The sequence below is a fragment of the Echiichthys vipera genome (assembly GCF_963691815.1).
Source record: "Echiichthys vipera genome assembly, chromosome: 20".
NCBI classification, from domain to species: Eukaryota; Metazoa; Chordata; class Actinopteri; order Perciformes; family Trachinidae; genus Echiichthys; species Echiichthys vipera.
In genome coordinates this window covers 5,946,930-5,969,394 of record NC_139845.1, presented here as the reverse complement: position 1 = coordinate 5,969,394, position 22,465 = coordinate 5,946,930, and the positions used below count along the sequence as shown (strand labels likewise).

General features: G+C 42.9%; 2 protein-coding genes across 3 annotated transcripts in view; one reads left to right on the top strand and one right to left on the bottom strand.

Annotated features, from left to right (window-relative positions):
* The window catches only part of acss3 (acyl-CoA synthetase short chain family member 3), a 47,488-nt gene extending 41,552 nt beyond the window's left edge, over window positions 1-5,936 (bottom strand). The window contains exons 1-3 of the mRNA XM_083934991.1: window positions 5,551-5,936; window positions 3,164-3,308; window positions 1,795-1,983 (exon numbers count right to left, since the gene is read on the bottom strand). Of these exons, the coding sequence (XP_083791117.1) occupies window positions 1,795-1,983; window positions 3,164-3,308; window positions 5,551-5,909 (693 nt within the window). The 5' untranslated portion in view covers window positions 5,910-5,936. The remainder of the gene's footprint in view (window positions 1-1,794; window positions 1,984-3,163; window positions 3,309-5,550) is intronic.
* A 7,562-nt stretch (window positions 5,937-13,498) lies between these two features.
* lin7a (lin-7 homolog A (C. elegans)) overlaps window positions 13,499-22,465 on the top strand; it is a 48,694-nt gene continuing 39,727 nt past the window's right edge. For both annotated transcript variants that reach the window (XM_083935415.1, XM_083935416.1), the window contains exon 1: window positions 13,499-13,536. In XM_083935415.1, the coding sequence (XP_083791541.1) occupies window positions 13,500-13,536 (37 nt within the window). In that variant the 5' untranslated portion in view covers window position 13,499. The remainder of the gene's footprint in view (window positions 13,537-22,465) is intronic.

The following is a 22,465-nucleotide window of genomic DNA, read 5'->3' as shown; positions in this document are numbered from 1 at the left end:
AAAGTGCCGGATTATGGCAAGATGCTAATTTGCATCCGTAGTCCCTGCTAAAAAAAAATAGAAAAAATACAAATACTACTAAATAAATAAATAAAATACAAATAGAAGAGACAAGACACACAGCACAATACATTACATACTCAGGAGGACACCAGACCCACACAGGATAAAGCAATGAAAGAAAACATCATGTTTAATATGATACAGACGGGTCAGTGGTCGCACTTTTGATGTGATTTAAGCCACTTTTTGAGTTGACCCTTAAAAGAGGAATATGTGGGGCGTTCCCTTCTTGTGGAGGGGAGACTATTCCAGATTCCCCCCCCTACAACAGACAATACATTCTTCCCAAATGCAGTGTGCCTGTGGCCTTATTGACATAAGGTGTTTCCTGTAATATTTCCTATAACTTTTCTTTTAAAGTTTGATGCCGTATAACTTTGAAGGTCATGGCCCCGAGATGAGACGCAGTGGTGGACATTATAAGGCACTGCAATATCTACAGCGTGCTTAACAAGGGTCATCCGCTTGTCTCTTTTCTGCTTCACTGCTAAGGGGATTGATTTCTATGAAAATAACTTTAAAGTTATCCTCAAAGTAATTTCAGTCGAAAGCAACTGGACTGGTTGTTTGTCTAGGAAGACGTTTCACCTCAGATGCGTACTGACCAGTCCCAGCCTGGTCCTGGTCCTGGTCCAGTCCCAGCCTGGTCAGACGCGTACATGAACTGATGAAGCCTCTTGGATGAGAGGTGAAACGTCTTCCTAGACAAATAACCAGTCCAGTTGTTTTTGACTGAAATTGCTTTGAGGATAACGACGACCTGGACGAATGAGAACATTCACAGGCTTAACCTTAAAGTAAGTGAGGTTTTTTTCTGTTGATGCAAGTCTGATCTTAATTGTAATCTCTCCTGCGTTTATGACTTAAGAAATACAAGTTTAGTTAGGATCGTTTTTCTAAAAAAATCGTTTTTCTGAAAAATGATCCTAAGTAAAATCTCCCACCCCAACGTTTTCACAGATAAAAAAGTAATCAGACAAAAACGTCCTGACAAAAAGCAAAACAAATTCCACTTTGAAAAAACATACTTTGAAAAATGATCCTGGCAAAAACAGGAGATAACAATTTAGTTAGAAAATGCATCACCGGAGAGACAAAAAAGCCCCCTCGGGATCTCCTTTATTATGTAGATCGTGAAAAATTACGAGTCAACAACACAAGAGCACCTCTGCAATAAGAGTTTGAATGCTGGATCTGTAGCCGGTAGCGATGCTTAACAATACTGCATTTCTTTTGACGTGTGTTCGGTATAAAAACATCCCTCAACAGAGATCATCATCTTCACAGCAGCCTCTGTCAACTGTCAGACTGCTCCATTAAATCTTGTGCAGATGGCATTGACATCATTTTTAATTGTAAGACAAGAAAAAAAGGCAAACCAAGCGTGAATGATGCATTTTCTGAGCTTACAAAAACAAAGAAGCATCAGACAACCCTGGCTTTCAGTGTCTCAGATTTTGAAGGGTGAATGATGCACATTGCTAAAAGCATATTCAAACGGTAAATGGAAAAGTACGCTATGGTTGCTATTTTGCAGCCATGTTACTGCCCTGCTTCATGTGAGCACATTAAAAGAACAAAGAGTCATCTCATTAGCCCGTCCTCGGTTTTTAATGGGTGGTCGAGGTACTAAATAGTGACACTGAATGAATAAAGATCATGCAGTCCTGTTTTCGCGGCTCAGGAAAAGATAAATCTCGCCCACAAGGTCGATAACGAGATCTTTCTAACCTTGGCGTGGTCGATGCGGACAGAGAGCTCCTTGGAAGCGAAGCCGCCAAATATGAGGCTGTGTGGGGCGCCGATCCGTGCGCAGGCCAGCATGGTGAACATGGCCTGGGGCACCATGGGCATGTAGATGACCACCAGATCTCCTTTCTGTACGCCATTCTTCACCAAGACTCCTGCCAACCTGGACACCTGGATCGAGACACAGAGCAGACAAGGCAGAGAATATCATGAATATAAACATGCATTTAAGCTGTTTACACTGCACTCTTTCAAATATCTGTATAAAATATGTATATATAAAATGTAGTCCATTACAGATTGCCTTAAATCGAATTTAAGGGTGCAGTTTATGCTCCATGTTCATACCTATATTTTGGGTTTCTACTAGAATATGTTTACATTCTTTAAGGTTGAAAATACACATTATTTTTCTCATCCTGTCTGTCTGAATAAACCTGTATTCACCCTCTGTCTGAAATGCTGTCTCTTTAAGCCCCCCCATCCCAGTCTGCTCTGATTGGTCAGCATTTACGGGTCTTTCGCATATGCGCTCTTAACATCTCTGCACTGTGATAATATATAACTGCAACAGCACTGTAGCAGCACTTTCTACCTATAAATATAATATAGTTGTGACATCACAACCGTACAGAAGTCCTGACAGGACGTTTAAAGACACAGTTTCTGAAAACGGGCCGTGTGCACTCTCACTTTTTACTAGCCTTGCCCCACCAGCATGTGACGGTTGGATCTGAGTTTTGTGAGCCTAAAAAAACTGCACTGCAGACTGAACGGTGAGCGCTGTCAGTCATCGTCTTAAGCCCACTCCACACGAGACAACGGTTGTGATAGGTCCACCCAGGAAAGCTAGAAAGACATCTGTCTGAACGGGAGGGAAGCCACCGTATCTGCCAGAACACATGAAACATGAGTTTGGCAGATGGTTTCCAGGCTAACTTTTTGAGCTTTAAATCAAATTTTAGTGTGTAGACTGTAATGTGGTGGATTTTTTGCTCTGTGGGTAAAGACCAGTAAAAACCACTCATGATCATAGTAAGTGGAATTGAGTCTTGATTGAACTGAAGTTAATCATTGCCCATTCTTTTTCTTAATTGGATTGGATTTGCTGTCCTCCATGCTAACGTCGGCTCGATCCGGCGACCACTGCAGCAAAATCTGACTGTCTCGGTTGAAGGGTGGAAAATGTATTTACTGTCAAAGCGACACTGACTAATACTTATTTCAATGCATGCCGCACAATCTTTTGGTTTTTACCACACATCCAGGCAGTCCAGATGAGGCTTTTACAAAGTGACGACTTAAGAAGCTGTTCACTTCTTTGACTTCTGCCTCTAATCATACGATTTACCTGGTCCTGAAGTTCCCTGAAAGTGATGATCTGTTTAGTTCCAGTCACCGGGCTGTCATAAATGATGGCAGGCTGCTCTCCGCGGCCGCTCTCTACATGACGATCCACAGCGTTGTAGCACATGTTCAACTTCCCTCCGACGAACCTGACGGAGACAAACATAATAAAACAAACACGCATTTTAATCGTATGCATTTGGTTCTAAATATACCATTAAAATCCATTTCAGATGTCAAATTATCTCTATAATGTTCTGGGGTGTGTTTGTGTCTGGTAGGGTTCATCTTCCCTTACTTACAAATGGAACACAACCTGATTAAACCACTTCTAGCGAAAACACGCACAGTTTCCTTTGCCAGCAGTACACAAATCAATGCACTTGATAAAGTGGCAGTTTTAATTCGTTCTGGTCCTGTGCATATGGATAAAGAGCAGCAAGCAGGTTGAACAGATGGTGTCTGGAATCGGCTGTTTTGGAAGCCAGAGACATACTGTGGCTGTGTCCTTCATTTGAACATAACAGCATCACATTCAGGCAGCTCTGGCGTTTTTCTACCACAGTAGATGCTTTAATTGACAACTCAACCCACCAAATAAACAAACAAAAACATTTCCCTGTTCACTTCATTCTCAGCGCAGGTGGATGTGGATGGTCGTGCATTTTAATCATTTTTTACACTCCAGAGAACATCAGTGTAGTGCAGACACGTTGCTGCTTATATAGGAATGAACACTGTTATGTTCAAGCCCTTGATCTCTGTTAAACTCAGTATACCAGAGTAATTGGGTCTTTGACAATATTCCTGCGTCTTTGTTTTATGTTAAGTATCGTGTCTGCATGGGTTTTCCAGGTTTCCTCCCACAGTCCAAAGACATGCACGTGTTCGGTTCATTGATGACTCTAAAATTGCCCGTAGGTGTGAATGGTTGTCTGTCTCTGTTCGTCTCTATGTGTCTTGCTATAAACTGGCGTCCTGTCCAGGGTGTACCCCGCCTCACGCCCGATGTCAGCTGGGATCGGCTAAACCCCTCCGCGACCCCGACAGGGACAAGCGGTTGAAGATGAATGAATGAATGTTATACTATTATGGTTATAATTAACCACGCAATTTAACCAGCCAGAGCTAATGAGTGGAGAGACCATACTGATGGAGCAGCAGCTATGTATGGTGGAAATTCTAAGAAGCATCCAAGAAAAGTTTCTTAAGTGAAGAATTAAAGGTGTATTAAAAAAAAGCACTCTAACGACCAGAGGGGGAGACAACAGTTCTGTACGTCAGCTTCACGTTTCACAGCTAAAAACAGAACATTTATCCATCTACTGATAGTAAACATCCGTATGTGCCTGGCCATGAAATATTAGGACTCAAATATTTCCAAGTTATATTTGATCATCTCATCTTAAACCGCTTATCCGGGGTCGGGTCGTGGGGGCAGAAGCTCTAGCAGGGGACCCCAAACTTCCCTTTCCCGGGCCACATTAACCAGCTCTAACTGGGGGATCCCGAGGCGTTCCCAGGCCGTTTGCGCCTCTCCAACAAGACTTTTCTGCCGTTAACAAGCAGGTTGTTTCACTTTGATTTGACGCCGTTCTTTTCAAACATATTTTAGAACGTCTCTGCCCAAACGGAAGAAAAAGAATCGCTAAGTGAAGCCAAAACAAAGATGGCTGCAGGAAGTGACACGCCGGTCGGTGGTACGATTGTGTATCTTGTAGACCCTGAGCACCAAAATGTATTTATTTTCTTTTATTAGCAGGTTTTTGATAACCATTATGTTATATTGTCAATTAGCATGACGATATTAAAAAATGGGAAATGTCACTTTGGCTGTTTAACTACAATTTTACGAGGGAAAAAGGTCAACTAAACATGTTTTAGTACAGAAGGTGTTAGATGTTGTTCCATAATATCAAGTCACTGCGTAGAATTGAATTGAATCAGGAGCACGCTCATGGTGACTGGGAAGTGACGTAGTGCGTAAATCGGGTAACCCCGCCCACCACTGGTAGAATACAGGGATTTCTTCATTTCTAAGCATTTATACATTACAGACGTCCTTAGGTAAAACTAGTTTACCCCACATAAACTAATCACGTGCGAATGGGGCTCTAAGAGTGTAAATACACACGTGCCTGAGTGAAAATAACTCTAACCACGGCTGTAGTAAGAATCAGTGGGGATTGTGTGATTGCCATCGACGCGATTTCCAAAGAGATCCCACGTGATTTCATTATTTTAACGTTTGCATTTCGAGGTCTTTTTTTACACTTTCCTCCAGCTCACAAACTTTTCGAGGTCCAGGGGGAAAGTTGTTTACAGTGCTTCCTTTTGATGCACATGCACAATGTTGATGTTTTTCGCTTGCAACGTTAAAAACAAACCTACCAGTTTGGAAACACTGGGTCCTCAACGTGCAAAGTTTGACTCCACGTCTGAAACCAGTGAATATCCTGTCCCGCCTCGCCCCAGAACGTCTCGGGGCTGTCCCTCGCCGTGAGGAAGGCTCGGCTGTACGCGCTGCCGTCGGACGCATAGTTTCTGCAGCACCGTGGGGCGAAGTACTTCTGGATGTGTGCAGATCCTGCAGCTCTGCCGCCACGTTGCTGTTGTTGTTGTTGTTGTTGTTGATGATGATGTGCTGCTGCTGCTGCTGGAGCGGTCCACAGCTTCCTCCCGAGGGTCGTCTTGCGCTGAACGGAGACGCAGTGATTCAGGCGCGCCAGGTGTTTCACGTGGAAGTGCATTGCTGCTGTATTTTTTAAGAGGTTTACTTTCACGCCTTTCTCCTGCTTCCGGTGTTTTTGTGCTGCAGGTGAGGGGACCCGCTTCTAAGATTCAACTCTGAGCAACGTCATCTGCGGGGGCCACTGAAAGGGCGAGACGCCTCCCACCGAGAGCCCTTACAATACCCTCAAGGAATGCGAACTATGAACTGGATGCAGTTGGATGCAGGAGGAGCTTTGGGCCACAATCTTAACTGTTACACAACACACACACTGCTCTTGGTACAAACAGCCCTGTAAACCCTGCAAAAATATGTATGCAGACATATGAGAAAGATGCAAATAGATTATATGTACATAATTATTTTGCACAACCCCTCAAATCACAGTGTTTAGCCCCACACAATCCCTTAAGACACTTCATTAATAGCTATTTAATACGAGACGAAATCACTGATATTTACTCGTGGAGCTCATTCCCATCATGAATCTTGAGCTGCAGCATTAAACCCTCGGTCCTCCGGGTGGCATCAATAACCCTTCTCCTGTTAAGAATGCAAGTAGTTCTGCATAATGATCGGGGAATGCATAAGGGCTTGTTTAAGGATATTTATTAGCATAATTAGGCTTGTTGTATGGAGTTAAATTATAGCTGAGTCACTCGTTACGGTCTCATCATCACAACAGCAGCTTGTGCAATCCTGTCACGCCACACAGGCGGCAGCAGCAGCAGCCTCTCACATGGTGTTGTTGTACATCTCTTTCGTCACTGCCATCATCCAAGCCGCTGGTAAATACCCATAATCCAGCAGCTGACCCCTGGATGTGACCCCTGCACACGGGTGTCCCTGGTTGAGTAACTCATACATCTGATATTTCAGGTCATCTGTTTCTATTTATACATGCAGAGCAGTGTTTTCCATCAGACAGTTCTGGAAGCAGCGTGCACTTTCCAGGGAAGTCTTTGTATCGCCTTGCAGCTACTGGGTTCATTGCATTTCTCACTAAATGTGTGAAATTAAAGGGATAGTTTGGATTGTATGAGGTTCTTATCCAGAGTCAGTGTGTTACCTACAGTAGATGGCCCCCCAGTTTGGAGAAGCACGCAGCTAAACATATATTAACCACCTAAAAAAATGACCCACCCAATAAAAATCAACATCAGTTTAAGTGTGCACTACATTTAGAACATTTTCACAGCTTTACCTTGCCGTCCGACAGCCCTGTTTAAGTTTACAAGAGGGTAAATTAAGCCCTTATCTATGCTCTCATCAAAGCCACCAGACTCCATTGACAAAAACAGTAATTTTTCTTTGCAGAACACGGGAGTTGCTGGTCTACCAGTGCCTCAACCGGTTAGTTTGTTTGTGTAATTGTGTGACTTTGGTGTTTTAAAGGGTTAGGAACTAAGAAAACGAAAAATCAAACTAACCGACCGTGGCAGCGGTACACCAGCGACTCCCGTGTTCTGTGAGTTTAAAAGACTGTTTTTGCTAATGGAGTCTGGTGGCTTTGGTGACAAGAGCACAGTCATTCCGGCTTCAGTTCCCCTGTGTCGACTTAAACAGGGCTGTCTGGCAGCATTGGTAAAGTGGTGGAAAAACTGATTTGGACATGAAGAACCTGTGCAGGTCTTTTACCTAATACTGATTCAAATCACATTTCGAGGGAGCATAAGATACAATCTATATTCATGTCTCGCTATAATCAAAGTTTGACAGGGAAAGGATGCCTCCCTTCTCCACTCATGCTTTAATTTGTCCGGCCAAAAGGTCTCGGTAAATCACTGCTCCCACAGGAGCTGCCATAACTCTTTTTTTATAACAGTGCAGATGCTATTGGCAGAATACATATCATTCTTTACTCCCTGGCACCAGACATGCACAGAGAGAGCCCTAACTAATAGCTGTGTGTGCAAAGGCCGACCTAAACCGAAGTCCAAGTCCTCCGCCTCGCCCTCTTCCCTGATTTCATGTAATGAGTGGGAATCTTTCGAGGCAGAAATCCGTCGGCTGCTCTTCAGTAACAGTCAGAGGCAAATCGCACAGAGTTTATCTACGAATGATTCATCTCCAAGAAGTGTTCGTTTACCTGCAGAGTGTCTGAATATGGATTTATAATAGAATTAGACTGAGGTAATGACTGACGATTTTCATTTTGAATGGGGTTTTTAGATGCGGTGGTTAACGGACAGACTGGGGAAGGATCTCCGTCAATGTGATTCATAGTTTGGAATAGAATTTATACATCATTACAGATTATTACAGATGAGTGGATTATAATGGAATATGCAAAATACTACCACTTCATGCCGTATACTGGGGACGTAAATCCGGGTAAAAGCCATTATCTTTATTGATTACTCCCTTATTCCTGTCAAAGCAGGAGATGAGAGGACGTTTGAGATGTGTGAGCGGGGATATAGTTGTTGTAGATGTCTTAATATATTTTATTGTTGTCTCCGAGCAACTTCAGTAAAATGCCAAGCAAGCAGTGGCAGAGCATCGATGAATTTCCTCATTTCACGCTGTGTGATAATGTGACAAGAGGGACAATTCACTCTGATTAGCTTTCTTCCCAAATGAAATGGATGCAGCAAAGTGAACTTGGCAGTGTAATTTTGACAATGCAATGTCATGTATTATTTCCCTTTGACAAAGTGAATGGGTGCTGTTTCCCTGAAGGGGGCGTCAGCAGCCTAATGGTTTGGAGAAAATTGTGTTAGAGGTTAAAATCCCATGGCTAAAGCATGTGAAAGCAGTCTTGCAGGTTATCTGTTTCGTAGACCTCAGGGTTGCTCCAGTGACAACGGTTAGAGTCTTAAGAAGATCCCTCAGTTCTTGCTGTAAAGAAAACGGTATATTTGTTTTGTCCGCTTACCTTGTTAGATAATAAATGCATTTTCTAAAGATGCCTGCCTCGCTCATGTTTACATAATGATACTCTGGTTATCTGTCATCAGCTGCCCGATGGGACTTGGAAATAAACAAGGGAGCAGCTGTGGGAAAGCAGTCCGTCACAACATGTAGGGAAACCAAACTATTAGTTAAATACATCTTTTTTTTTAGATATTATCAGGTCACCGGGCATTTTTGATCTATTTTTACCCAGTGCCACATGCCATATAGATCCCAGACAATGCTGCAAAGGGACTAGAATCACTGGTCGTCAGTTACTGTATGTGGCAGAAATAATCTGAAACACATATATGATGTTTCATCTCATCTCATCTCATCTTCATCCGCTTATCCGGGGTCAGGTCGCGGGGGCAGTAGCTTTAGCAGGGGACCCCAAACTTCCCTTTCCCGGGCCACATTAACCAGCTCTAACTGGGGGATCCCGAGGCGTTCCCAGGCCAGTGTGGAGATCTACTCTCTCCATCTAGTCCTGGGTCTTCTCCGAGGCCTCCTCCCAGCTGGACGTGCCTGGAACACCTCCCTATGGAGGCGCCCAGGGTTCATCCTTACTAGATGCCCGAACCACCTTAACTGGCTCCTTTCAACGCAAAGGAGCAGCGGCTCTAATCCAAGTTCCTCACGGATGGCTGAACTTCATACATGTATGATGTTTGTCAATCAAAAAGATAATTCTGCAAGTCAAGGTTTGCGTAGTTTCATTTAGTTTTGTTTGAAACTGTTCAGTGAGGTACACCTTTCGTCTCCTACAATATATCACCTTATTTGTCAGCTAGCTAGCGAGCTAACTTAGCTATGTGCCACAACATCCTACCTGTTTCAGCAAGGGACTTTTTATCAACGGGTAAGGTGAAAAACGCGCTCTTATGAGTAACGTTACATCCCCTGAGGAATTATGAAGTCACTTACTTATAACGTATTTTCACATTCTTATACTTCAACAGTTCGACAAACCGTGGCTTTCTTGCAAAATTAGCTTTTAAATTGACAAACAAAATATGTGTAATTCATAGCACACTGGGATCATAAATGCATTTGTCTCTCGTCGTTAATGACCAGAGATACAGTATTTTATTCTGCGATAAGGTCCCATTGTAAGGGAGGGACCTCACCTCTCTATCAGTGTAAGGCAGTTAGTTACTAGTCATTACCATAATACATTTACTTTCACCAGTAATGATCAGAATAACTGATTACTAATACAATTGCAGTAATAATGATGCCCCCCTCCCAAAACGAACTTGTTACAACTCATCAGGTTTGAAAGTCAGTGATCCATTCGACACACGTGCAAAGTCGGAGTCTGAGGCGAAAGGACGCACTTACCAATTTTGTGAGGCGTAACAGAGAAAGCAACTAATATAACAAATTACTGTTGCAGGAGGTAATAAGTACATTTTCAGAGATACATTTGAAAAGAGCAATGAGTAATAAATGACATTTTTGGAGTCCAAAGCCCAGCACAGCTCTCTACAGTCCAGATATGAGAGTGTCGATCTTCTAAATCTTGGCAAAAAAAGCAAATAAGCACATTTCCAAATGTTGAACTATTCCTTTAATGACCTGTTGAATTTATTTTGCACGAGTACTGATGGGGACTGGTGCCTCCAAATGCTCCGACACTGGCTGAATGTTATGCGCTTTAATCTGATCAGCAAACACACTTCAGTCCCGTCATCTGTATTTGTCCATAAGGCCTCTTGCATCTCCTTCTGTGAGAGTGGAAACCTTCAGAAATCAATTCACTTGCAGTTAAAGGGCTTTAAGAGCGCCGCAGCGTAATCCCGCCTCTTAAAAAAGCAGAACTGTATCCCAGCCCATATGGGTGGGAGCCTGTAATCTCTCGGTGCCCTCTTTCCGTGTGCTCTCTAAGCCCTCGCCCTCTCTAACTGTCCGTCCAGCCCTCCACTTACCACCGGTTCACATCTGCATGCAGCTGGACGGGGCCGTGTGACTGGAATTCAACAGCACATATGGACTGTGTGATTGGGTTTCGTAACGGTTTCAATAAAAAAAACAGCAGATTACGATGACAGAATATTCCCTGAAATGCTCAAAGATGATGAAAATGACAAAAAAAATAAAATCAGCAGAAAAACATTGGTATGACATTTAAAAAGCTGCCATTCCAGGACCGCATGGCTGCCAATCTAAGAGAAATGAGGTTGAGAGTGAGGTAATTGATTCCCAAATGGGTAGGGTTTTTTTTTTTAATGCAAGCAAGATAAATGAGATTCAAATGATTTCTATACGGTACTGTAGATTTCCCTCTGAACAGCTGCACAGAGAAGCTTAAATATTAGTCTTTGCCTCAGGTGTGTATTCGTGTTTACAGCTTGCATTTGTCATGGCGCAGTCATGGTTCATGAGCCATGTGACTCTTCATGCTGCCCACGTGAGGATTTGCTACCTGTTTTCGTTGAGCTCCGCTTCTGCTCAGTGTAATGACTGGCTAGGTATGAGATATGCCACGGCAGCAGGCACCATTAGGCAGCAGATCTACAGTAGATGAAGAGAGTCAGTGGTTTGGCTCCGTTCTGTGGCAGCACATAAACATGAGGATTAATCCTTAAGCCCTTCAACAAAGGTTCACTACCATCATTCTGTCCTTATCGTGCAGCATGCAACGCAACGCATGCAGCCAAGAGAGGAGATAACAGGCGGCACTGCTCAGCGGTTCACTATAAACCTTAATGGCAAGCGTGGTTGCAATCAGCTGATCTCTGGAGTGCGATGGATGAATGGATCATGCATGGCTGAGCATTTACATTTGCAGGCACAGAGACACACATGCACATCATGTAGCGGTTCAGCATGCAAACCAGGGCCACTCGTTGACTTCTGATAACAGGGAAGCCACATAGTTGTAACAATTCAATTCAATTCAATTCAATTCAGTTTTATTTATAGTGCCAAATCATAACAACAGTTATCTCAGGACACTTTACAAACTAGGTAAAGACCACACTCTATGACTTATTTATGATTTACAGGGACCCAACAATTCCCCCGTAGAGTACGGTGGCGTTGAAAACCTTCCCTATAACAGGCAGGAACGTCAGACAGACCCAGCTCTGTGAAGGACGGACATCTGTCAACATTGACTGACTTTTTTTTATTTAGTCAGGAGTCAATTATTGGTCATAAGTGTCCAGAATGAACTGAATGCTTCTCTGATTTATGATATTTGGTCAAAAGTATGAGGTCCCCATATTCACATACTTTTGTGTGTTTATCAAATTATGCAATCCAGAAGAGTGGATGCTTTAATAGCAGCATAAATACCCGGGATTTTGTAAGAAGATGTTTAGCAAACACATGTATGTACGATGCGTGGGAGTCCACATCCTTCATACAAGTGTCCACATATGTTTGGCCATTTGTGTTGTGGAAGTGGATTTCCTCAATAAAAGGTCAACAAACAGGATCAGCTTTTTCTCTGTGGTTTATTTTGCCAAAGTATTTTCCCCTGCAGACAAAAATACGTTCACCCCTTCTTCCTCGCGAAGTTAGAGTCTAGCAGGAAAGACACCGATCCAACACGTGCTCAGTCTTTTAGAGGTCGGGACAGAACGAGCTGAACCTTGGTTGGGTGACGTCTTTAGACCAAACAAAAACCTGCCTCAGACATTACAATTCTGAACAGTCTGAACTTCTCTCATCACAAGGTCTCTAACACAGGGTGCAGATGCACAAATATGCCATTTTACCATCATGAGGCAGTTATTTGCATTATCCATTAAGAAGGTGAGACAGAGGAGACACTGAACTGCGTCTGACCTGACAAAACTATGATTATAAATTACAAATATCCAAAATTCCAACAACACGTGCTGGTCGTAAATGTATCTCCTGAGCAGATCTGTGGCTTTAAGAAAAACTTCTAACAGTAGTTGACGCAACTGCGATATCGTCACGTTTAAAGGTTGTAAAAAAGTGATATTTCCATGTGCCTTTGAATTAACCACCAGCACTTTGTTGGGGTTGTGATGTCACAACTATGCTATAGATATAGAGGTAGAAAGGGCTGCTACAATAAAAAGTGGAAATGAAAAAAACAGAAGAGAAATGGACCCGGAAATGTTGACCAATCAGAGCAGCCCTGGCATTTTCATGAAGGGGTCTTAAAGAGACAGGCGCTTAACGGAGCGTTTCAGACAGAGGGTGAATACAGGTATATGGAGACAGACAGGGTGAGAAAAATAACGTGTCTTTTGAACATTAAAGCATGAAAACATGTTCTAGTGGAAACCCAAAATAAAAAGTATGAAGCTGAAAATGAGCAAAATATGTCCCTTTAAGTGGTTTCAATGGTTATTTGTCTTTCCATTGCAGATTCATTGCATCCCAAGAAAACATTAAAGAAAGTGCCACATGCTTTCAAAGAGGTGGACTGTCCTGCCTCAGTGGGTCAACTTACATGTCCACGAGACATTTATTTATGTGTTTGTGTAAAAGCTACTGTTCCCGCAAACAATGCCAGGTTATGAGATATTATGAGCATGGAGGGAGATTAATCCACCTCCCAACCACTCCCAACATCCTCTCTCTCTCTCTCTCTCTCTCTCTCTCCCTCTCCCTCTCCCACTCTCTCTCCCTCTCTCTCTCTCTCTCTCTCCCTCTCTCTCTCTCCCTCTGTGTGTGTGTGTGATGCTGCGGCTCCTGTAGTCTCTCCAGTCTCCAGTAAACAGCAGTTATGGCGACAGTGGTCCAACCGCTCTCTCTGGATCGAGGTAAGGCGCTCGGAGCTTTTCTAATGTATGCTTGTCCTCTGAGGTATTTTTTTTTTTTTTTTATTAAAAACTTGGGCAAGGAACTTGCAACCCGAGGTAAATCCAGGTGTTTGTGCCCGGCTCGGATATTCCTACAGATTGTTCCTACGAGGCTCGCGCTATTCTGTATAAAATCGTCCAGCCTATCCAGGTCCGTTCGTGCGTCTTTTTTGTTTTTTTTTGCTCGTTTCCTGTCTCAAATTCTTGCGTCGCACGTTGTATTAATTCCCTGTCATTTATTTGACAAACGGACACCCTTCCGCCGCTCACAGTGCGTCTCGTTTATCCCCATCTATATTATGTAACCTTCTCGGTAATATCATCAGCTCGCCTCTTGCTCCCCGCCTGTGAGCGTAAAGCCGCAGCTACTGGAGCGTGTTGGCACGAAAATCCACTCTGTGATAGGAGACAACTTTTGTATTTGAATATTTGAATTGGGGCAGGTGCACGCCAGCCAGGTCGGTGCCTTCGTGGGAACATATGGACAGCTGTTGTGTTTTTTGCACACTTGTTAGAAACATAACAGTATGCAAGCGAATTGCAATTAAAGCCTAATGATGGTGTTACTGCCTGTTTCGCCAATGCACCACAGGTAGTGTTTACCCAGAGCTGAGATAGAGTATGTAATTGTACACTATGTGACTTTAACACAAATGTGTGCATCCCCTGACCTCATTCATACTGTGTTAATGCCTCCAGGATAACATTCTGCATAATAAGCATGTGTTTTATTTGCCTCCTTAAAGGGAAAAACTGATGTCCTAGATTTTATTGTAATGTTAGTTTGGCCACTCGAGACCAGTACCCATCAGGTTTCAGGTTTGATCGCCACCACTGACAGCAGGGTGTACTCCAGTTGTGAGAGAAAACTTGAGAGTAGCTTGTATTATATCTACCAAGCCCTGCCAATGTGTCCTTAAGTAAGGCACTGAACCCCCAAACTGCTCCGGTATGGCTAGCCCTGCATTTATGTGTCGCATGGGGGTATCAGTATATGGAGGGTAGTCTCTGTGATGTCACCCGTAGGTCTCTGTAGAGCCGTCTTGAGGCTCAATACAGGTGGCTCTGGCTTCAAATGCCCCCTGACTGCCAGCTAATCCAAAAATGGGCAAAGAGGTGGAGCTGAGGCGGACCGAATGAAGCCTGCAGTCTTTGCAAGCCACCTGTGACCGCACCCACCTGGCACTCACCCATGCTCTTAAAGTGTAATTCTGGGGAAAAATGATCCCATGGTCTTTTTTGGCTCTAACATAAATCAAATAAGCCGTCAAGTCAGTTTTTTTGTGTAACAACTACTAACAGAGAAATCTGGGAGAGCCGCTAACAGCCGGACGTGGCTAACACTGATTAGCTCAGGGCAGTACAGTGAAGGCATTCACCACTAATACTGCTTCAAGTCAATTAGCAAATGCAAGGAGCACATTGGTGCTTTGTTTTCTGTGTAGGGACTCTTCTCATGCTACTGCAGAGGTTTGCTGTTATTTTGAGCAGTATTACTGGTTAAAAAGCCGTTTTAATGCCAAAACCGTACTGCCCCGAGATACTCAGTGTTAGCCACGTCCGGCTGTTAGCGACTCTCCCGGATTTCTCTGTTAATAGTTGTTACACAAAAGAAACTGTCTCAATGACTTATTTGATGTATGTTTAAGTGCCTAAAAAGACCACAGGATGATTTTGCTCCAGAGTTACACTTTAACTATGCATAACTTTAAGCCTTATTACAATTGAAATGAGTGAGATGTATAAAAATCCATCCTGTCAAGTTGTCATGAATAAAAAATTAGCTATAGAGACCAACACCCTATTTTGTACCAGGCTGTAAACACGCTTATTTATGCTGTAAAGTCAGGCATTTTAACATGGTAATCTATGGGGTTTGACCTGCCTTCGGAGCCAGCCTCAAGTGGCCGATGGAGAAACTGCAGTCTTTACCACTTCAACATTGGCTTCATTTTTCACCCCCGGAGGTTGCTGTTAAGGCCCACCATGCACTATGATCCCTCTGAAACATGTGTGCTGTGTTTACCAATATCTAGGGCAGAAATGTGAAATAATACATTATCTTATCTCATACAGATTTAGTACAAGATGTTCTATGTACATGATAGAGCAGCTATAAATCCTCATACTTTATATTTTCAAGTTTTAGATCAAAAGTGAAACATTTCCCCTCCTACGTTCAGATCAACTGCATATCCACTCTTTAAATGTAATATTGCACAAGCCTTGCATGGGAAGTGGATGCTGTCAAATTTAGAGAAAGGGGAGCGATTTCCTCTGTGCCAAGTAAAGCTAGCATCAGCTCCCCAGTCTCTTCCAAGCCACAGGAGGTGACTATAAATATACTTTATCTGTTGGGAGCATAAATGCTTATGCAGGAATTAATCTGACTGCTGTCACTTGTTATGTGGAATACAAATAATTGGCCACAATTGATCATTTTCTGCTATCAGAATTAGATTTGCTTTTCCCTGTGTACTCAATCGCAATTTGTTCTTCACTGAAGTTTAATGCTTGTGAGCAGTCGAGCTTTACTTATGCACATTCAGCTGGGTGCAGAAGTGCTATACCATGCAGAGTTAATGAAATGAGATTGCACCAGGCAAAGAGATAAACAATGCAACCCAAGCCTTTCCAACTCACACCCATCCTACAGAATTATAGAAAGGGGCTTTAGCTGTAATGATGGCTTTTAAACACAGAGGTTGAGTCTTCTATCTTGGCAAAATGTCCGTATCCAGCCTTATCTGATCTTAGTCATTTGCAGGAGCAGTGATTCAGATGTGACCTCAGACTGTATGCTGGGGGGCTGATCCATTTTATTCACATGCTGTGGCTTGAATATGACCAGTCAGCGGCTGCAGCTGTAATGGCAGGAGCAGTAATAATGATGATAGTTTCGCACAGGAGCCAGGAAGACGATAGAGAGTTAGAGAGTTAGCGAGAGAGAGAGAGAGAGAGAGAGAGAGAGAGAGAGAGAGAGAGAGAGAGAGAGAGAGAGAACGGCATAACAGACTTCTTATTTTCAGCTGCTGCCACTTTCAAGAAAACACTCTAATGGCTAATGAATAGGTAGTCTCGTCTTGTGTGGGGAATAGGCTTTAAATGCTGAGTGCTGAGTTTGTCAAACACACGCAGGGAAGAAACAGATAGAGATGTTAATTTGCAACGTTCTCACTCGGTTTGTTGGGTCAAAGCAGGATGAGAATATCTTGCATCACTGGCCTTCCTGTTATTGTCAGAGGAAATGACTGTGATAAGCAGGAACCAGCACCCTATCACGAACAATAGGCCTGAACCTCCCTGAATATTTTATAAAAATCAGTCTGCATTACAAATAGACACACGCCCCACAGCCTTTTTGAGATGAAGCAGTGAGAGCACAGGTCATCGTGGGCGTATCTCAGTTGCAGTTGGTGAAGGAATTTTGTCCGAAAGTAGCCAGAAAACAAATGACACTAGTTTTGGTATAAAACATTTTGCCAGAAGAAAGATCATCTGTGTGCAAAAATTGCAAAGTGTAGCAGCTTAACTAAATGTTTTAAGCTAGCTGCGCATATGTGCGTTGGGCTAAAGGCTCATGTTGTCACTACTGTAGTTGGCTCAATACTGATGGCGACAGGGGTGAATGTAACACTACAGTATGTTCTTGAGGCAGATACATTTAGATAATCCTTTGTCGCTTGCTTTTTTGTCTTGCCGTAGTTGTAGATTGCAGAGTGTACAATAGCTAACGGCAGCATGCAACATGCTTTCAACGAAAACGCTAACACGCTGATGTTTAGCAGGAATGATGTTCACCGTGTTCAACGTCTTATTTTACTGCAGTGTTAGTATGTAAAACATTTGCTAATTTGCACTAAATACAAAGTATAATTAAGGCTGATTGGAATGTCATTAGCTTTGCTCCTTTCTGCTCGCTAAAGAAATTATTGGAAAAAATACATTTGGAGCCGAAGATGTTGGTTGAGAAATGAAAGGATCACCAAAGTTAGTATACATCATTCTTGGTGGGACATGAATGTGCGCACCAAATTTAATGGAAATCCATCCAATAGTTGTCGAGATTTTTCACCCGAATCTACAAATGTCAACCTCATGATAGCTGATCATGCTGCTAGCATGCCTAAAAACATATTTTGCTAGAAATTAATCATCCTAAAAGAGAAGTGACTCAACTGTTAATTACACGCATGGCACATATTATTGGCTTATGTCAAGACTCATAACCCTGAAGAATGATCGAGTGTTTACACAGTTCATGCTTAGAAGAAAACTGCACTTTCAGGGCGTATACACACTGTCCATTCGTACTGTGCCCCGTGCTTTAGGGTAATCCCCCCCTCTCTGTTCCCTCGGCCCGCTTGTACTCACATTACTCATCTGGACCGCAGCTTGCATGCTTCTTGCTTATATGTCATCACCCCTCAGAGATTTAGTTTTGTCTGACTGTTTTTGAATATTTTCATCCGACCAAATCTGTAGTTAACACTCCACCTCCACATAAAACCACTGCAAACCGTTTGGTGCATCTTTTCAAATGTCCGTTGTGAGGAACAGATTTATATAAATAGACATCAAGAACTCCGTCAATGCTTGCGCTCGTGCCCATACATGTGCAACCGTGCTCAACAAAAGCCCACCTCTCTCAGGACGCACTCACAATGTCCATCAGCACCGTGCCCATAAAGTTTTCACGGGAGGTCTCCGAGGCCGCAGTGCAGTTGCACTCACACTGGTCAAACGAACTAGACCTTAGCCTTGAATCGTGCTTGGGCACGGTCCAAACGGACAGTGTGAGTGCGCCCTCAAGCACTGACTCTGACTCTATTTTCAGCCTTTCAGAGATTTACATTATCTACAGTATTTCTGCTTCAGTTAAAGACTCCCTCCATTTCCAAGAATGACCTCTGATAACCCCAAAATACAGCTGTAAGCTTGTTGCATTCAACTGCTGTTTACAAAAGGTAGAAAGATACCGTTGAAAGGGCATGAAAGTGATCGATTTTCCATTTGAGAAAAGGTAGGTTGTGCTCTTTACACAGAATGCAACATCTTGTGGCTGCATTATATTCTGGTATGTAGAGGTTAGTTTCTCTGTTGAACAGTGCACGTCTCTCTGTGACTTCAAAAGGGCAACTCTAGAAAGAAGCCCTCTCTCCTTCAAGTACGACGTGGTTGTTCTACCCTGTGTGACAAGATTTGGTGAGTCTCTGTAGAGTTTACAGCCTCCTGTCTTTATAGACTGAAATGAATATCTGCAGCACTCTGCTGCCCCTGTCCTTGTTTTCCCTCTGAGAGATCGTGACAGGTTCACTGATTTAAGGGCCAGACCTTATTCCCATCACATGCTCTCAGTCACACTGGCGATTTGTTGGATTAGCAGATTGCTGACAAGCTGACGTCACTCATAGTTGTTGATATCTCAAGCCACCTCTGTTTAATACAGAAATAAAGGCTCTTAGAGTAATTGTCTTGGAAGGACGCTTGGCAGCAGAGTTGCCAAGGGCACCAAGGACAACCAGGTCAAAGTAGCAGTGGCAGATGGCAAGGCCTTTTCGGCGCAATTTATCCTAGCATGCATGGCATTCTGGATAGCATCTCTCAGGGTACAAAGGTAGGAGTGGAGTCAGACGAGGTCGTTTAAGGAGAATTTAAAGAGAATCGGGAGTTGAATCAGGAAAGCGTGGTTTAATTAGTGATGTGCTGATCAATTCGTTTTTCACAGAATCAGTGTTGATGCATGTAAAGGTATCAAAACTCTTGAGTTTTGCAAAATATGGCATTAGTTTCTCTGTGACACTTGCAGACATGTTAATGACCAACCATCTCTCATTCATTTTGAAGGGCAAGTCATTTTTTTGTATCTGTCATCCACAAGAGCACATTTTACAGACAGTCCAGACCCTAAAATGAGTTGTTCAAGAAGATGTGTTCATTTTTGGACATCACTAGGTTTAATGAGCTCAGCCTCTGTTCTGGGTATTTATTGGCATCTCTGTAATTTGGTCAAGGCTGCACTTCTACTGAAAATTAATTAGACTCAGTTCTACCACTGTTATAAACTGACTTATTGTACTGGAGCGTTGCCTGGTGCAAACACATCCCCACAACAATGCCTTGTCAGGTGTTGAAGCATTCATTACGTGTCACCGTGGCTTTGTTCTGCTCTGTGCCTTTTTCTCTAATCAACACATGATGAGGATGACCTTTTGCAGTCAGTCTGAGAAAGAGGTTTCTCTACAGTGCATTCCTCCCTGTGAGGCTGTTAAACTCAAGAGAGAAGCACTCGCTCATTCCAGTATGATTCCTTTTGGTTTTCTTCCCTGTGTGTCAAGTTTTGGTGACTCAAACAATTTCTGTATGGCTCTCAGCCTCCTGTCTTTATAGACTTAAGGAAATAGAGGCAGCACTCTCAGGTCCTTGTTTTCAGTCTGAGATCATGGCGAGTTAACTGATTTGAGGCCAGACCATCACATGCTTTCAGTCACACCAGCGATTTGAAGGATTAAAGGGTTGCTGACTAAGTGACGTCACTCAGAGCTGTTGATTTGTCAGTCCAGCTCTGCTTAATACAGAAATAAAGGCTCTTGGAGTAAATGTCTTGGAGGGACACTGTCCAGTAATGAGCGAGGATAAAGAATACAATAAGTGTGATGTTTTCAGTCTCTGCTCTCACCACAGGCTCTAACAGGAGCACTCAGCCCTCAAGGAATTATTTATTTGGCGTACTTTGAGGGGATCGCCGCAGTAGGGCAATTTAGAGCTAATTCTCTTGGCACGGGACTTCTTTGGTAAAACTCCGTGGTCCCATTTTACTCATTCGGTGTGATTATTTCACTTATTATGGTTTGAATTAGCCGCAAAGGTGCCAGGGGTGCCAGGGACACCAAGGACACCGGGGTGAAAGTAGCAGCAGCAGATGGCAAGGCCTTTTCAGGACAATTTATTCAAGCATGCATAGCTGCCCAGATAACATATCTCACAGAACAAAGGTAGTCGAGTCGAGTCAGAGGAAGGTAATTTAAGCAGAATTTGAAAGGAGGATCTTCAGATTTAATCACGGCCGCATGGTTTAATGAGCTCAGCCTCTGATCTGGGCGTTTATTTACATCGCCGCAGTTTTGTCAAAACGGCACTTCTAAGTACTGAAAATGAATTACACTCAGTTCTGCCAGTGTTATAAATTGAATTGTACCAGAAAACTGGAGCGTTGCCCAGTGCAAACACATCCCCGCGACGATGTTGTGGAGCCTTGTCGAGCTTTGAAGCATTCATTATGTGTCACTGTGGCTTTGTTTAGCGCTGTGCCATTTCCCTAATCAGCAAATGATTAGGATGACCTGTTTTAGTCAGCCTGATGTTAGAGGAGCTCAGGGAAATGCCACACAGACGTGTCAACTATAATCATCTTTTACCACTTTTCGTTTTTTACATTGAGTAGCGTTATTCTTTTAAAACTAGATTAAAAAAAAAAAAACTTTAAAGATCTGTTGTGTGTGTAAGATAATGAATGTGTGATGGACATAGGTCTCTCCGTGATTAGATTACATAATATATTGCACAGCATCATAATCGTTAGAGCCGATAATATCGAGTTAGAATTATTTTGCAATGAATTATTATGATCGATCTTTGATGTTGAGTTCTTTTGAGGAATTATTTTGTCCCGTACCAATCTTGAAACCATCGATTATTCATAAGATGGCGATTTAGCCTCTGGGGGAAAGGGCCAATATTTCCGGATTTTCGGAGTAGCCAGCGTACATGCTTTTTGATGCACTGGGCCCGCTTATCGATGTAAGACGTGAGAATGGAATTGGAGTTGAGAGAATATGTCTCTTTAAACAAATATCTGCATATGAAGGACGATAAAAGCTATGCTAAAGCTATGGATTTAGCCCTATATAAAAGGGTGAGTCCTTCCAGCAGCAACTCAGGTTTTAATCCACTCATGGCCTTTCGCTGCATGTCCTCCCCTCTCTCTGTCTTCCCCTTATCCTGTCCATCTTGAGCTGTGCTGTCAAATAAAGGCAAAAAGGCCCCAACAATAATCTTAAAAGCATCAGACGAAAGCATTTCTGTGTCTTTTGCTCTCCGCATGAACTGTTCATGTGCATGCAACCGAAGACCACTCAAACGTGATTGGTCAGTGCTATGACTACGACTACAAACAGAACGCTGCCGTTGCCTACAGATTATGTATTCATATGCAGATATCCGTTTACAGAGAGTAGTTCTGTGCTAACTTATCCTTATGTCTTTTTGGAGGGCCTATTTCTACCTTAGATGAGAAGAAAGTCTCTCCACAGCCTCCAGAGGGAGAGATTGGGGAACTTATAGTCCCAGTTGTTAAAAATTCTGTCATGGGCTCATATTTTCACCATGGAAAGTCAAGTACACTATATGTTGTGGCATTCAAGCGATGACAGTCTTATGAACACTGTTGCTAGGCCACCGGGTTCATACAAATAACAAAAAATGGATCATGTCTTCCCACTCTTCTTGCGAACACAGAAAACACTTGAAGACACCGTGAGGCGTCTGGTCTTCGACACATTTATTCAGGATCTTATAGTTTGAAAAAAATGAATATTGTATGGAACGTTTTGGAGAATGTAGGCGGGTGGAAGCTACTTTCTATTTGAAGCGCTATAACACCTTTAACCGATGGTATGAGAGCATAAAGGGGGGGGGGGGAGCCAGCAGTTAAAATCAGACTTACATTTTAACATTTGTGAGCAATATTGTAATCCCACAAAATCCACACTCAACGAAAACTTTGTTCTCAGAAGGTATTCGTGAAGTCTTGACAGGCACGTAATTAAAAAAACTCGCATTAAACCTTGCTCCTTTAATCATTAAGTATTACTAATGAGAGAGCCCTCAT